Source organism: Exophiala aquamarina (genome assembly GCF_000709125.1).
Source record: "Exophiala aquamarina CBS 119918 chromosome Unknown aczIA-supercont1.23, whole genome shotgun sequence".
Lineage (NCBI taxonomy): Eukaryota > Fungi > Ascomycota > Eurotiomycetes > Chaetothyriales > Herpotrichiellaceae > Exophiala > Exophiala aquamarina.
Genome location: NW_013550565.1, coordinates 218,138 through 233,011, shown reverse-complemented (window position 1 = coordinate 233,011; position 14,874 = coordinate 218,138). Strand labels below are relative to the sequence as shown.

The window sequence follows — 14,874 nt, the reverse complement described above, 5'->3', positions numbered from 1 at the left end:
CAGGAGGTTCTAGGGAAATGGGATACAAGGGGCTTCACGTTGAGGTTCTTTGGGTTTCAGGCCCAGGGATCATTAGTGATGGCTATAAAACTCCTTTTTAGAGTGAGGAGCCGGTGGCAAATTTGTATAGGGAGCATGCATCTGCATATGTAACAAAAAACTGGACGCAAAAGTCGTCCAAATACCACACCATAGTTCACGAATTGGTTTTCTCAATACACAGCCATTTAAAACATAGGATCCAGCACCACTACACAGAGTCGCTATCGAACAAATCACAACTCCGCTTGAACCCAGTCCCACAACCTCAACACATATGTTTCATCCATAAGTCCAGAAGCAGACTCCAAAACTGGCATCACCTGAAAAGTCTCTTCCATCTGATACCTGGCCTCTCCCTTTAGTACTTCAGCTGCCTGCTTACCTTGTCCCTGCTCCTCTTCATCATCCCTCGTACATGCGCCGACGTCACCGGGCACGGATCCATATGCCTTTCTCCAGAATTCCAGCAGGCGGAGGGCCGGGTGATTCTTCGTCCTGTCGTCGTCCTGCAGCGCCGTGAGTTTCGCCAACCATTCGTCCATCGGCACGACTTTGAATTCGGCGTGCGGGGCAAGCCACCTGACGAGGTCGGACCAACGCACTGTCATGTCGGGGTTGAGGACGTGGTGGACTGGCATTTCTTGTACTTCTGCGTCGCTGCGTGATTTAGTTCGGGAGGCCGTGCTTCCCACCGACGTGCCGTCGCCGTGAGGTGATAGCGATGCTTCTATGAACGCCTTCGCAGCGGTATCGACTGGTAGCCAGTTCAAGATCTCATGTTTGAGGTCAGGCAGCACACCAGTGACCTTCGCGCTGGATAGGAGCAGCGGGTACGCCTCGGATTTACTCCAGACGCCTGTGTCCGTCGTGCCAGATAGTTGACCCACGCGTGCGACTGATATGCGGCCTCTAAGACGCGTCGACTTGTGGGCTTCAGCACAGATGGCCTCGCCAACCCATTTCGAGCGCGCGTAGCCTGTTCGCCCGGAGACACGAGGGTCGACGATGAAGTGTTCTGGAATGCTGGCGTCTAGAGGGGCGGTATGGTGGAAGTTCGAGACTGCTGCTACACTAGAGCAGAACATGAATCGCGGTGGTGGTTTGTTGGTGGACGCAAGAGCAAGATTCAACAGATTCTGAAGGCCTGACAGGTGGGTGCTTGCTATGCTGCGGAGAGAGACCAGGAAGTTCACGCTCCATGCTAGGTGGAGGATAAGGTCGATGCTATTGGCAAGTTGCGCGTATTTGGGCGCGTCCAGGCCAAGATTTGGCGAAGAGAGCTTGCAGGGGAGAATTGTCGTTTTGGAATCGAAGTTGGAAGGGATGCTGAGGCTGCGGCTTGAGAGTGCCTTAGTGACTCGCTCGCGGACCGCATGTGTGCTTGCGCCTCGAACGAGGAGGTATATCTGCCCAACTCTTGTGTCTTGCAGTATCTTATGGAGAACATGAGACCCCAGGGACCCTGTTGGGCCGGTCAGGAGGATTGTCAGTCCACTGAGCGGTTGATTTTCATTTGGTGGGCTCGTAGCAGAAGTCACACCTCGCTCCGAAAATCCAGCGCTGCATCGATTCACCAGATCGGACATCAGTTGCACTTGGTCGGCTTCCTCTTGTACATCTTGTCCCAAGCGCAAGCGGATGATGAAATCGGAGAGGCGCGCGATTGTTCCAGATTCCTCAACCACGCTAGCCGGCAAGGCTTTGACCCCTGGAACAAAGCGCATTAATCCGTGCCGTATTTGAATGCAAGCCACAGAATCTGCTCCGTAGGAAAAGAGATCGGTGTCGTCTGTCAGACAATCTCCATTGTCCTTACCGACAGCTGATATAACGATTTCGCGAATTGCTTGTGTTACCTCAGCATCTGCAGTCTTCAGGTCATCAAATGGTAGCTTAGCATTGTATGCCTCTTCAATTTCTTTGGCATACTGCTTCTCGGCTTGAGAACGAAGAATCGTGCCTTTGCTGCTTTTCTGTAGCGCCGTCTCTTCGTAAGCCAGGGGAATAAGCATGTTTCGCGATATTTTGGCATGGCTCTGGCTTTCATTGTTCAGCTTCTCAACACAAGGGGCAATCTTGTCCACGATTTCATTATCTGGTTTTGATGATGCTTTGTGCGATCGAAACAGTAGAGCACCTGCATAAGGCTTGCTGTTGCCAAAGATGAGTACCTCTGCAAGGAGAGTTGAGGACGCTTTGATTGCACCTTCGAGTGGTGCAGGATCGAACTTTTTGCCAGTTATCAATGTCAACTGCGAGTCCGACCTTGAATGGTATCGCCATGCATCTGGAATAGATGAATGTGGCATGAACAAGTCTGACGTCGCATATGAGCCATCTTCTCGGTTGTTTTTCGCCATATGAGGCCACCCTTGCTGAATCACAAGTTCCGAAAGACCATCTTCTCTGGCCTCGAAATGAAGAAACTCTCCCCCTGGTGCGGATCTGAGGTATTCCCACTCCCTATCCTTGCAATATTCACGATGCGAAGACATCAGAAAACCACATTCCGCACTTCCGAATCTTGATATTAGGTTAACTCCTTGCTCAACCAGCATAATGCCTACCTTGGATGGTAAGGCCGCGCCTCCGACCCCGACAATGTCCATACACCGAAGATACTTCAGTCCCTCGTGATCACTCGCCATCATTTGGAGTACATATGGAACAGACGAGAAATATCTTACAGTCGGACATGAGCCCTGCTTGGCGTACTTCATTGCAATGTCCAAACATTTGCACACATTGTTAGCCGTAATTGGAAGCTCCTTCCCCGGAAAGAGCCATATCAATGCGTTGCTAGACCATGCCCGGAACAGGTCTGCAATTCCACCGTGGTAGAGGGGTGTTGTCGTCAACGTGGCTGCTTGGCTTCCATCGAGCACAGGCAAGAGTCCAACTGCTGCCCGATGGCTTTGCGAAATTGGCTTTGGTACTCCGCTGGATGTCCCAGATGTGTGATGCAAATATGCAGTGTCGTTTTCGTGGACTGTAGCAGAAGGAAAGGAAGGACTTGCTGCTGAACCATTAATGACATCTATCATATCCTGTGCAGCAATTGGAAGGGAAACCAGATGGAACGCAGCAGTGCCACCAGGGCACTCGGACAATGTGCCCCGTGCTAGGTCTCCATATATGTCATCGTATATAAGGTCTCGAACCCCACATGTCTTGCATAGATATGAAACAGCAGAGGGAGAGCATTGCGGTGCGATCAGCAGAACTGAATATCCAAGTCTCATCAAAGCTAGCCAGGTGAACAGAAATCCAGGTGAGCTAGGACAGAGCAAGGCTACTGTTTCGCCGACAGACGAATACAGATTCTTTGCAATCGCAGCTGCCACGATGGCAGAGCCACGTTGGATATCCCGGAAGGTTAGGACTTGGATTTTCCAATTCTGTTCAGCCGTCGATCTGGGCGCATACAATCCGACCGCTGGAGTATCACTCTCTTCTTCAGCCTTGATGTCGACCAGTTCGGTGACGGTCCGGAATGGTTTGCGCTGTCCAAGCATCTTAGCTTGTCCAAGTGTACAAGTGAAGTAGTTTGGTTCCATTGCCGTCACTACTCACACCTCAAATCTCTCGATTCTCCAGGCACTTTGATCTCCCTGCGTTGGTGCGAATGATGCGACCAACCAAGGCTCCGTTTTCCTTTTCTTTCCTATCGACACAAAATTCAAAGCAGTACTCCGTGATAATAATGAGGTAGGCTCTTATTTCCAGGAAAGCGGATGTTGAGCGTTGAGTGGGAAAGCCACCTTCAGGTTTGAAAGATTTAATCATTCTAACCTGGCCCGGGTCACTTTTCGAGGTAGTTGACTGAGCAAGAAATTGATGTCTGACATCATCATCTTTGAATATGATTCACACGGAATTGTGCAGGCTACGAAATTCTTGTTGTGGCTGGTTCATTGATGGAGTGTTTATGCCAACAGCAGGCCCAAGACATGTTTGACAATAATATTCCTCGTAACAAGCGTCTCCTTTCCGCCAGCCATGGTTTTATTGTACTTCAAACTACTACATCACAATCTACGCCGCGTCTTATATAGCCATTCTATTATAATGCGCTTTTCAAAATCCTGTCTCCGTAGCCTTTCACCTCCTTCTAATGAAGACCGTTGCTGTAGCCATTTGTCATGCCATTGCCATTGGTATGACCATTGACTCCATTCGTGACACCATTGGGTTTACCATTAACCAAGCCGTTAACCTTCTCTGATATCACGTCTGTCGCACCATTTTGAAGACCATCCACTCCTTCTGGGCCAGACGCATGCTTGATTGCCTGCGAGACGCCATTAGTCTTCTTGCCTTTTATTCCGTTGTACCCATTGCTTCCTACACCATTGGTCTTGGTATCGTCATTAAGCACATTGATTTTTTTGAGACCATCAGAAATGCCATTCTGCTCGGCAGGCTGGCCGTTCACAGTATAGCCAGTGTCGCTGGCATCAACGAATGCTTCGAGACCCTCTCCGTTCCGCGGATAACCTTTCATGAAGGCCTTGTGAACCTTGAGAGCAGCGAACATTTCATCCGTAGAAACGTCGTTCAAGAACACACATTGCCCGATGGGACTAGGGACGGCAGCGCGAAGCTTGCCATCACGGGTTCTCAGAATTGCGTGTGTTGCCTTCTCAAGAATGTCTTCATCGAATTGATGATGATCCATTGAGAGTCCAGCTCTGGAAAAGAGGTTCAATAATCTCTTGTGTTCCTCGTCACTGAGCAGACCACGCATGTTGGCCAGTGTTGCAGAATAGGCCATGTCTATAGAGATAGCATGACCATGTCGAAGCGGGACTTCTGGGACAAGTTCATGGAGTGGCGACCACCTAGGAAATCAATAAAATGCATGAAGTGGGAGTAGTCGAAACCTACGTATGGCCATAAGCAATTACTCGGTCCAGACCAAGTTCATGAAGATTTGGGGTCTCCAATTTGAGCATTTCATGAATTCCGTTCCGATTGATGACGTCTGCAGCATCTCGAACTTCTTCTGCGGCACCATCACATCGACCGAATCCAGTCCCTATGAGCGCCTCACAATATTTGTCAAGGAGTTCGAATGTGGGAAGATGGGCACAGGTCGAAATTTTGATGAGCTCAGCAAAGCCGTTGCGGATCTGTGCTTCGGGGAGAGTTCGAAGGAAAGTGAAGTCTAAGAATGTCTGCATAGGTGCGTGATAAGCACCGAGACGGTTTTTGTAGTTGCCATAGTTTACAGCAACTTTGATCGAGACAGATGCGTCGATCAGACCGATGACTGTGGTTGGTACTCGAATATAATTGGTGTTCCTGCGATACGCGGCGCATGCAAAGCTGCGGATTAACAAGTTAGTTACAATTCCAGGCAGTAGGGCTACAACAAGAACAGTGTATGGGCCAGAGTGCCTTGAGGTCATCTTTGGCAAGTGGTAGCTTTTACCCAGCAACGTCAGTAACAAGTCCACCGCCAATGACGAGAACAGGTTCCTGAGAATGTGTCAGCCAGCGACAATCTTTTCAGATGGTACCTGTCGAACTTACCTTTCTATAAATTCCGAACTTGTTCATTGAATCAACGATGCTTAGGAAAGTGTGGATCGACTTGGCTTTCTCTCCAATCATAGTTTTATGCACATCAAGGTCAATATTATAATAATCGAAATATCGTTGCACTTGTTCTCCATACACAGAGAAGATGTTGTAGTCCATGACGGCAAGGCATCGGCCCCATTTTTGATAGCATTCAGCAAGCTGGTTGTGCTTGGTGTCGAAGACACCATCGATGAAGGTGAAGCCGTAGTTGATCTCCTCACAGCCTCTGACATCAAAGCCAGCCGCTGTTTCGGCAACTGTTGCCTTGAGATCTGACATAGTGAAATGTGAATGTGGATGTGGAATATGACAAGAAGGAAGGCGTCAAGGACTATAGGTTAGAATGGCGGACGGAAACAGAGGGGACAGCAGCGGCTCTTGGAGGGAAATTCGCTTGATATAGAGTGGAATTCATGGACTCGTCACCACGAAAACACAAGTAGACTCGTGAAACATCCACCATCGACCGTGCATGTTGTGTGTTGCCCATTTGAACCCGTCATTTCATGAATGGGTACATGGCATCAGTAGTACCTATCAAGATTTTTTTCCAGTGGGGCTGAGAAAGCGAGATCTAGCCTCCAATCAATGGCCCATGGCTCATGATGGGATTCTCATCAATCCTACCTTAGCGATAGCCGAAAGCAAAAATAGCATCATTTTAGAATTCAGGCCAAATGCAGTCATGATGTAGTACACTGGCGGTGTATCCTCGACTCTAGAATTACCAGTATATGTTGCGGTACCCACAAAGTGGAATTCTTGTGTTCAGGCACGCCACAGACAGTCCGACAACCCGGCGATGGAAGGAACAAAGGTGAATGAGCCGGGATTCCCATCAACATGGAGCCGTGTCGGAAACGTGTTTGATGCTTGCGGTGATAGAAAAATTGCGTCAGATTGATATAAAATGCGAGATTCTAGCGTGATGTTCGGGTAGATTGGGTTTAGCTGAATGAGGAACACTGACCCAAACATTATGCTTAGGGCTGACCCTAGCTGGAGGCTAGACAAGAGCCGATCAATGCCCTCAGGCGGTTAGACACAAGCTGTGAAATAATCTGTCTCTGTCCAGTGATGACGAAAGAGTAGCTTATCGCTCAGCTTTGTGGTCCTGGTGATGTTAATGGGAGACAGAAAACAATTCAGAGACATGGTCCACGAAGAGGTTGGACAAAGATACACGCTAGTCTGAAAAAGAACTAGCACACACTCCTTGATTGGTGGTTCCAAATCATCGAATCATCAACCAAACTCCCCTTCCAGAAATACCAATAGTCCGATTTCACATGCCGAAGTATAGGCCAGATTTCATAGACTCAGAATTCACCCATGCATTTCCAGGCGCACGTAGATGGGCTAGTTATAACACGCTGCAGTTCGGCGCCCCACGGGCACCCCAGGAGATCCAGCATCGGTCCCTGAATCCAGGAGATCTCGTCTTCCCACTGGTTGGATGCCTATCCGTGAGAGTCGATCCCCTTTCATCATGATCGAAGAGCCCGGCCCACCTAGCCTTACCCTGACTTCGTGGGGATCAATTATCCGTAGATTTAATCGAAGTGGGTGCGATTTCAACTTTAGACCCACTTGATCCTTTAGCAGCGTGCTCTGCAGGCCACCGCAAAGGAAATGGCACAAAGACGTTCTCGTTGGACCTGTGAACCTCTTGATTATCCCACAGTCCAGAATGGCAGATTTTGACCCCAGCAAGAAGTATCAGGAGCAAGAAGAGACATTTGTACGGGTTCTTCAAATTCCGCTGGTTTATCCTAACTAATCACCCCAAAGTTTGACGACGGTCGCGAGATCGACTTGCTGCACTTCGTCTACAACAAGCCAGACGTTGGCGAAATCAGGGGCTCCCCAGCAAAAGTTCTTGCCGCTATCGACGAGTATGCTAGAAACCAGAGATATCTCATGAATGTCGGTGAAGACAAGGGCCGCATTGTGGCAGATCTAATTGCCAAAGTCAAACCAAAAGTCATGGTTGAACTTGGTGGCTATGTTGGCTATTCGTGCATTCTCTTCGGGGAAGCTGTACGCAAAGCTGGTGGTGAGAGGTATCTCAGTCTCGAGAGAAATCCCGAATTTGCAGCTGTTATTGCGTCTCTCGTCGACCTCGCGGGCTTGAGCGACACTGTCAAGGTTATTGTCGGGTCAAGCGATACCTCAATCAAGCGCCTATATGAGAATGGCTCCTTATCCCGGATTGATCTTATGTTCCTGGATCACTACAAGCCTGCCTACACGACAGACTTGAAGCTGTGTGAAGAATTGAAACTGATTACGCCTGGAACTGTCTTGGCGGCCGATAATGTCATCAAACCTGGAAATCCGCCATATCTTGAGTATGTCCGCAGCAATGTCACCCAGAAGAAGACTGCAGTCAAAACAGCCGAGTCAGTCAATGGCGTTGACACCCGGTTTGCCGACAGGACAGCGAAGCAATATCTTCAGCGTGAGGGAGAAGCAAAACTAGATGAGGCTCGAAAAGGCGATCCATACCTAGTCTACGAGAGTCAGCTAATCAACAGTTTCGAACCCTCAGGTGTTCCAGTAAGAGCCGATCCTCGTATTCTTGCAGGGCCACGGCTAACAGTTTCACAGGATGGTATTGAGATCACCCGTTGTGTGGGTAGAGTGGAAGTCTTGTAAAACTGTTACAGTTTATATCCAATGCGCGTGAAATGTGTTGTAGCACAACTAGGAACAGTGTATGACCATGACCTGAGACTTATTATGTAATTCCTCCGTCAAGACTTTGATCCACGACCCTTCAAACTGCCCAGCTGCCCCCACAGACCTAAGTACATCCTGAGTCTCTACTCCAAAGAAAGTAAACTCTTCAGATGAGACAGACAGGCATTTCATGGAAGAGACATCCTCTAAAATGTGAACTGTCGTCTAATTTTAGCATATATGTATTCCTGGAAATCGGAAGCAACCCTAGGCTTCTCACTCCGAGCGCTCATACTCGGGCGACCTCCTTATACACGTCGTAAAACCCGATATAGAAAACAAACCCAACGCCGGCCTTCTAGCAGATCATGTGAGGTACCGAAATATTCAATAGATGGAACCATTAATGAACACTCACAGGTTGGATTCTCTACGCAATCAGAAAACGGCATCATGGCATTAAGCGATCTGGGGCTGTCTTGGCCGAGAGCGTCAGAATCTAACTTCTGTGACGTCGACATTTTAGCATTCTATTATTCAAATGCCAACAGGCTCCGAAGAAAAGAAAACCAATATCCTTGTCCCTGGCGATCTCATCCTTGTTACCCAAAAATGCAGACTTTGGAATTGGACGTTAACCCCTGACCATGCTCGACGCCAGCTCCTCCGTTCTCCTCCATCGCCTTCAAGGCACCGCTCTCATAGCCTTTTCAATTGTGTTTCTACCACTCGATACTTCAATATTCGTCATTAGTTATCTCCTGAGCTATGTCTTTCATAACATTTGCGAGGAAAATCGCAAAATTGCGCGATCAGACCCGAACTTCAAACCCAGGAACGTGTTGGTGACGGGAGTGGGAATGACAAAAGGCTTGGTCCTAGCGAGAGCATTCTACGAAGCTGGGCACAACGTCGTTGGCGCTGATTTCGAGGCGAACGGTTCTCTTGTCTGCGGCAGAGTGTCCAAGTCCTTGAGAGCTTTTCGTCCGTTGAGGAGGTCGGATGTGAAGAATGGGGCGTCGCCGTACATTCAAAGTCTTCTCGATATCATCCTGAAGGAGAAGATAGAGATCTGGGTCAGCTGTTCTGGTGTTGCATCGGCTACTGAAGATGGGATAGCCAAAGAAATTATCGAAGTCAGAACCAACTGTAAAGCAATCCAATTTGATCTCAAGACGACTGAAATGCTTCATGAGAAGCATAGCTTTATTGAGCACACCAGATCCCTTGGTCTAAACGTACCAGAGACTCATGAGATCACTAGCCGAAGCGCTGTGGAGAACCTCCTCCGAAACTCGCCTGAGGACAGAAAGTTCATCATGAAAACCATTAGAATGGATGATTCTGCCCGGGCGGACATGACCCTTCTGCCTAAAGCGACACCACAGGAGACCTCGAAGCATATTGCAAAGTTGAAGATCTCCGAGAAAACACCTTGGATTTTGCAGCAATTTATCGAAGGCAGAGAATACTGCACTCACTCACTAGTGGTCAACGGAAAAGTCAGAGCTTTCGTTGCTTGTCCTTCCGCAGAGTTGCTCATGCATTATGAAGCCCTTCCGCATAATTCTACACTCAGTCAAGCAATGCTAGCTTTCACCAAGAAATACGCATCAAATGGCGGACCTGGGTTTACTGGCCACCTTTCTTTCGATTTTATGGTCGAGGCCAGTGCTCCCAGCGAGTCCAGCGGAGAGATCGTCCTGTATCCTATTGAATGTAACCCGAGGGCCCATACCGCAGTCGCACTCTTCGGAGGCACGCCAGGGATGATATGTGGCTATCTGTCAATACTCGATGATGCCCCGAGTCTGGATCATGGCCAATTGGCAACCCCGCGACAAGCCGACAAATACTGCTGGGTCGGCCACGATCTCGTGACAATGGTGGTCCTCCCATCACTGGCCTTCTTCACGCTACATATATCATTCCCAGATCTAATTTCGAGTTACAAATCCTTCTTGGAGCACCTCTTCCTGTGGAAGGATGCAACGTACGAGATGTGGGACCCCTTGCCTTGGTGGTGGCTTTATCACGTCTACTGGCCGATGCAATTTCTCTCATGCATCCGTGCGGGCAAGAAATGGAGTCGCATCAACGTCAGTACGACTAAAATGTTCGAATGTTGATGTATCAAAATGCACCCATCTATGAGGAAAACAAAGCCCGCTCGCCAGTACTCAGCCCTCAATGAATTCGATGACCCAATTGTAAATGCAACAGTTCTTACCCTTCTACCTGACACCTTGCTTGCAGTCTCCCTGGGGATCATATCCAGGCCCAAAAAGTCTGATCCTCGATCTCGTAGCCAGTCAGGATGAAAGTTAAACGGAGGAAGAGATTGGGGCCTTTGCGCGCAAATGTGCCAAGATCACCCTTATCTTCCCTTGTGATTCTCTAACAGCCAGCCGACACCGTCCACAACATCTTGCATCCTTTTGTTGCTCATGTCCAGCTTAGGGTATATTCCCCACCAACAATGGGGCCAGCCTGGATAAAAATCCAATCTGGTCTCGATATTACACTCCTCCCTCAGGACCTTCTCGTATATCAAGGTATCATCCCTCGCCATATCAAGCCCACAGGCCTGGAAATAGGTGCGAGGAATTCCCATATGGCCATACTTGACACTACCGGAGCCACTATCAGCCGGGTGGTGCTGATTAAAGCTTGCCCACAATTTGCTATCGTGCTCCGCCTGGAAAGCGTCACGGAAGATGGCGTAAAGATCCTCGTCGAGCAATGGAGCATGTTTGTTTTCCGTCCATGAGATATATCTGCCCCTGTAGGCTGCAGGAACATGCTGCGGAGAGATGAATGTGCCACAACACAGAAATTGACCGGTCAACCTTGGTAGCAGGCTGTGGTCCCGGGCCAAATGTGAGAGCTCAGCCGCCAAATTAGCGCCAGCAGACTCGCCGCCCACGAGAAATCCCACGCGTGGGTCGGTGCATATGGGCAAGACTGTGGATTTGAATTTACGCGACTCTGATGCCGCCCAGTCCAAGGTCGTCCAGGAATCAAGGATGGAAAACGGGAATGGAAACTCTGGGGCGAGGCGATATGATGCGCAAATGATGATGGCCGGATGAGACTTGAGAATCGCCCTCGCCAAAGGCAACACTCCTTCTGGACTGCCGACTGTGTGTCCACCGCCATGGAAGATGAGAATCAGCGGCCGGGGCGGCGTCGTTGGAGAGAGATCGGCGGTCCGATGAACGACGAGAATGCGCGAGGCGTACTCATCGAAAAGTTTGATGAAGTGCTCCTTCTCAGTGATGTCCTCCGGCCGCGATTGGGCCAGCACTTCTTTCGTACGAGGCAAGCTGACTCTGCTCACTTCCTTGAGGTCCTCGAGTGTGTAGAATGAGCCTGGTGGCAAGGGTGACTCTTCCCAGATTTTCGCAAACTCAGGCGCGATGATGCCGGTCGCGCGGACTTCTTCGATGCTTGAAGGAGGTGTCGACGGCATATTTCTCATGGATGGCAAAGACAAGGAGGTTTCTTTTCCAGATTCCCTCCTTTCAAGTCGGTGTTGGGCAATGCTGAACAAGAAGAAACTGTCCCCTTCTCCCACAACTCAACTGAGACAAGACCGATCACTCAACAGCCTGATTGGTCTCGATCTCGATTTCACAGCCTCATCGAATTACGTCGGCCAGTCCACGGTGTTTCGCTGGGATTTTCGAGGGCAGCAGTTAGTCAATAATCGTAAATCTAGCCCTACGTCTGCATGGGGTCCGAGAAATTCGTAGGGCGACCCGCGGCCCTTAAATGTCTTGCATGTTCACACCTCAGGTAATATTTGGTTAGTTTAGCTTAGCTTTAGGGCTGAATCAGTCGGGTCGGTAAGACCGGGCACCGCAAAGTAGATATGCTGCTGACAATGAGAGTCTCGGTGTCTTTTCAGGCGGCGCACAACTCACCGCCCACCGTCTGAGCCAAGATGGGGGCTGACATGAGTTACGTTCTTGGCAGGGGGGAATTACGCAGTAGTGGTACGAGGTATGGGTCAAAGACGAATGACGGACGGTCACTCAAGTAAACTTGGCTCGCCTTCCTTTGTTTCTTGTTCTATACCCCTTACTGTATCCCATGTGGTGTGGCGACTTGATTCGGTATTTACCATGTGGACCAAGGTTTAGGATTGCCTGGTGAGAGCCTCGTTCGTGGTGGCGTGGAATTATCATGGGGGGCGACTTTTGTAGGGGACAGAAGGGAAAAGAAGGGACGCCTCTTGCAACAATAGCCCTGATTTACCTGGATAGTGGAAGGGTTGGGCATGATTGAGGAGATAGGTATGAAATAGTCAATAAACTAGAACCACCTCTGAAATAGTAGTGACCTTTGTTGGAGACCAGGGTATTATGTTGAGGTGTTGAACACCGATGTTTTCTCATTGTCGCTGGACAGCTATTTGATCCAATGTCATTAGAAACAAGGAAAAGCCATTTCATGGTAAATCATCTTGCAACGACTACCACACATTCCTAACCACAGGTACAGCCAACTAGTCAGCTCCCGACTCAACCAGCCACTTATCCCGCGCATAATCCGAAGATCTAATGGCAGCAGCTTTCATCGATTTGATCTTCCTCGTGACAACATCCCGTATCTGGTCGTGGGACGCATCATCCAAGAATTCGGTTTTGTCTAGAAGCCCAGACATGCGCTGTGCGAAGCGTTCAATTTCTTCAATGCGGCGATCATAAACAGCGTAGATGTCAAGAAGTACAGAAAGAACATCTGGATTGCCTGATCTCATGGCCGTGAGAACATACCTGTCCATCTCTTCTCGAGACCAGGAAGCCTCCTCGATGTACAGTTGGACCATTGCTCGGTCCTGGGTTCCAGCCACGGGAGCAATGAGCGCACCAGTGTAGCTCTGATCGGGGCTGAGATGAGGTGGGTTCTGACCCTGAAGCAGTGTCAGCAGAATCTTCAGGAACGGGATGTCCCCAATTGGAATTGCCTCGAGGATAGCGTTGCTGAGGATCCTTTCGTCGTCTTCTCGTGTGCTGTTGTGGTTGAGATCCGGTATGTCGGTGATAAAGTAACGACCAGCGGCCTCTTGGATCAAATATACTAGGATGCCGCGTTTTCGTGCTGTAAAGGGAGGAACAAGCAAGGGTCGTGGTGGCAGGAAATATTTCCTGCCCTTGCCATCCAATCTCCTGTTCTCCAACATTTGCGCTGTAGGGTCTCGAGGACCTACATTGTCGCTCATGTCACTGTTGTTGACTCGCATGATATTCCAGTACTCTGGCATATGCCATCCCCTTTGGAATACAAATGCGTGTTGGTTCATAGATATATCAGTACTTTCCACAGTAACAGCGGGCAGCATTGGAGTCATATAAGTCACTGCTCGGGTCAAGAGTACATCAGTGTGCAAGTAATAATTCGGCATAGACTTCCACGGCATGATGAATGGAAAATCCGGTTCCTGCATTGTCTTCCGAGGAGTCGTCCAGAGTGACCAGTGGGTTTCGAAATTGCGAATATATTGTTTGAACGAATCGATCTGCGCATCGGGTATCCGGAATGGGTCTTCACTCAGCCGCGCCTCGAGGCTCAACAGATGGTATCGGAAGAGGAACAAGTGCACGGCGTGGAACCTATTGATGTTCCACCATCCACTGCACAGCACGTCTTGCTGTAGATGCGCACGCTGCTCCGGTGACAGAGGAAACGCTAGCCCTGTTGCCTCGTCCAGAGCGGAGCGAAATTCCTGAAGAAAGGGCTCCATTACAGGCCCTTGATAATATTGCCCATCTGGTGACGTAGAGGCGTGATTGACCTTGCTGAATGCAAGCACAGCAAGTGATCGAGCAATTGGCGAGAATGGAGGAAGACAGGCACGAAACTCTCGACAAACATTGATCAGGGAGAGTTCCCGGGATTGGTATAGAATCGAGAGCAGTAACTCAGCGGGTAATGAAGAGAGGTTGGCCTTTGAGGAAGCCATGGTGCAAATGCCAATACCCACACCAAAAGAGGAGATTTTCAGGACAACAGATTTATCTCAGGCAAGGAGGAAGGAGCGCAGGGTTATATAGACAAGGGCAATCATGGTATTGGTATGAGGCAGTCGAGACTATGCGGCATGATATGCACTAGTCCCAAAATGTCAAAGCTTGTATGTAAGAGAGCAGAAGGCGACTAGGCGGAACCGAACTCAACCCCTCAGACATAATAATCAGTCTGCATGCTGTTGTTCGGAGGGTTAGCTCCGAGCCCAAAGGAGATTCTGATAGGTCCGACTACTCATTTTGATCCATTTAGGCCTAGTGGAAGTCACCGTGCATAGCCATTGGTTTCCTGTCGGGATCGATTTTCTTTGAGACGGCAAACCACCGCGCCTCCTGTTTATATGGAGAGGTAAATATATGTCTGAATTCGAAAGCAACCCTGGAACACTGTTGATTCACGTATCGATTCCGCTAGCGAATTAGCTCTGCACCCAAACAGGAATAGAAGTTCATTGCTTGACACGATGACGATGACCAACTAAGTTGTGGGATCTGTCCGAATCCTGGCATTTCGTCCAAATACATTACATTT

General features: G+C 49.2%; 6 protein-coding genes across 6 annotated transcripts; 2 read left to right on the top strand and 4 right to left on the bottom strand.

The window, feature by feature from the left end:
- Positions 1 to 275: 275 nt before the first annotated feature.
- A1O9_12442 (uncharacterized protein) lies at positions 276 to 3,599 on the bottom strand (the record flags this gene model as incomplete). Its single annotated transcript, XM_013398661.1, has 2 exons — positions 276 to 437; positions 480 to 3,599. 2 exons carry the CDS (start codon positions 3,597 to 3,599, stop codon positions 276 to 278), a joined length of 3,282 nt encoding a protein of 1,093 aa, XP_013254115.1.
- Positions 3,600 to 4,153: 554 nt separating this feature from the next.
- Positions 4,154 to 5,907, bottom strand: A1O9_12441 (3-dehydroquinate synthase; the record flags this gene model as incomplete). The annotated part of the gene is made up of 4 exons (XM_013398660.1): positions 4,154 to 4,883; positions 4,930 to 5,370; positions 5,477 to 5,523; positions 5,578 to 5,907. 4 exons carry the CDS (start codon positions 5,905 to 5,907, stop codon positions 4,154 to 4,156), a joined length of 1,548 nt encoding a protein of 515 aa, XP_013254114.1.
- A 1,411-nt stretch (positions 5,908 to 7,318) lies between these two features.
- On the top strand, positions 7,319 to 8,286 carry A1O9_12440 (catechol O-methyltransferase; the record flags this gene model as incomplete). Its single annotated transcript, XM_013398659.1, has 2 exons — positions 7,319 to 7,369; positions 7,420 to 8,286. 2 exons carry the CDS (start codon positions 7,319 to 7,321, stop codon positions 8,284 to 8,286), a joined length of 918 nt encoding a protein of 305 aa, XP_013254113.1.
- A 671-nt stretch (positions 8,287 to 8,957) lies between these two features.
- A1O9_12439 (uncharacterized protein) lies at positions 8,958 to 10,439 on the top strand (the record flags this gene model as incomplete). Its single annotated transcript, XM_013398658.1, has 1 exon — positions 8,958 to 10,439. The coding sequence occupies one exon, from the start codon at positions 8,958 to 8,960 to the stop codon at positions 10,437 to 10,439; it is 1,482 nt and encodes a 493-aa protein (XP_013254112.1).
- Positions 10,440 to 10,687: 248 nt separating this feature from the next.
- Positions 10,688 to 11,782, bottom strand: A1O9_12438 (uncharacterized protein; the record flags this gene model as incomplete). Its single annotated transcript, XM_013398657.1, has 1 exon — positions 10,688 to 11,782. The coding sequence occupies one exon, from the start codon at positions 11,780 to 11,782 to the stop codon at positions 10,688 to 10,690; it is 1,095 nt and encodes a 364-aa protein (XP_013254111.1).
- Positions 11,783 to 12,820: 1,038 nt separating this feature from the next.
- A1O9_12437 (uncharacterized protein) lies at positions 12,821 to 14,278 on the bottom strand (the record flags this gene model as incomplete). Its single annotated transcript, XM_013398656.1, has 1 exon — positions 12,821 to 14,278. The coding sequence occupies one exon, from the start codon at positions 14,276 to 14,278 to the stop codon at positions 12,821 to 12,823; it is 1,458 nt and encodes a 485-aa protein (XP_013254110.1).
- Positions 14,279 to 14,874: the final 596 nt, after the last annotated feature.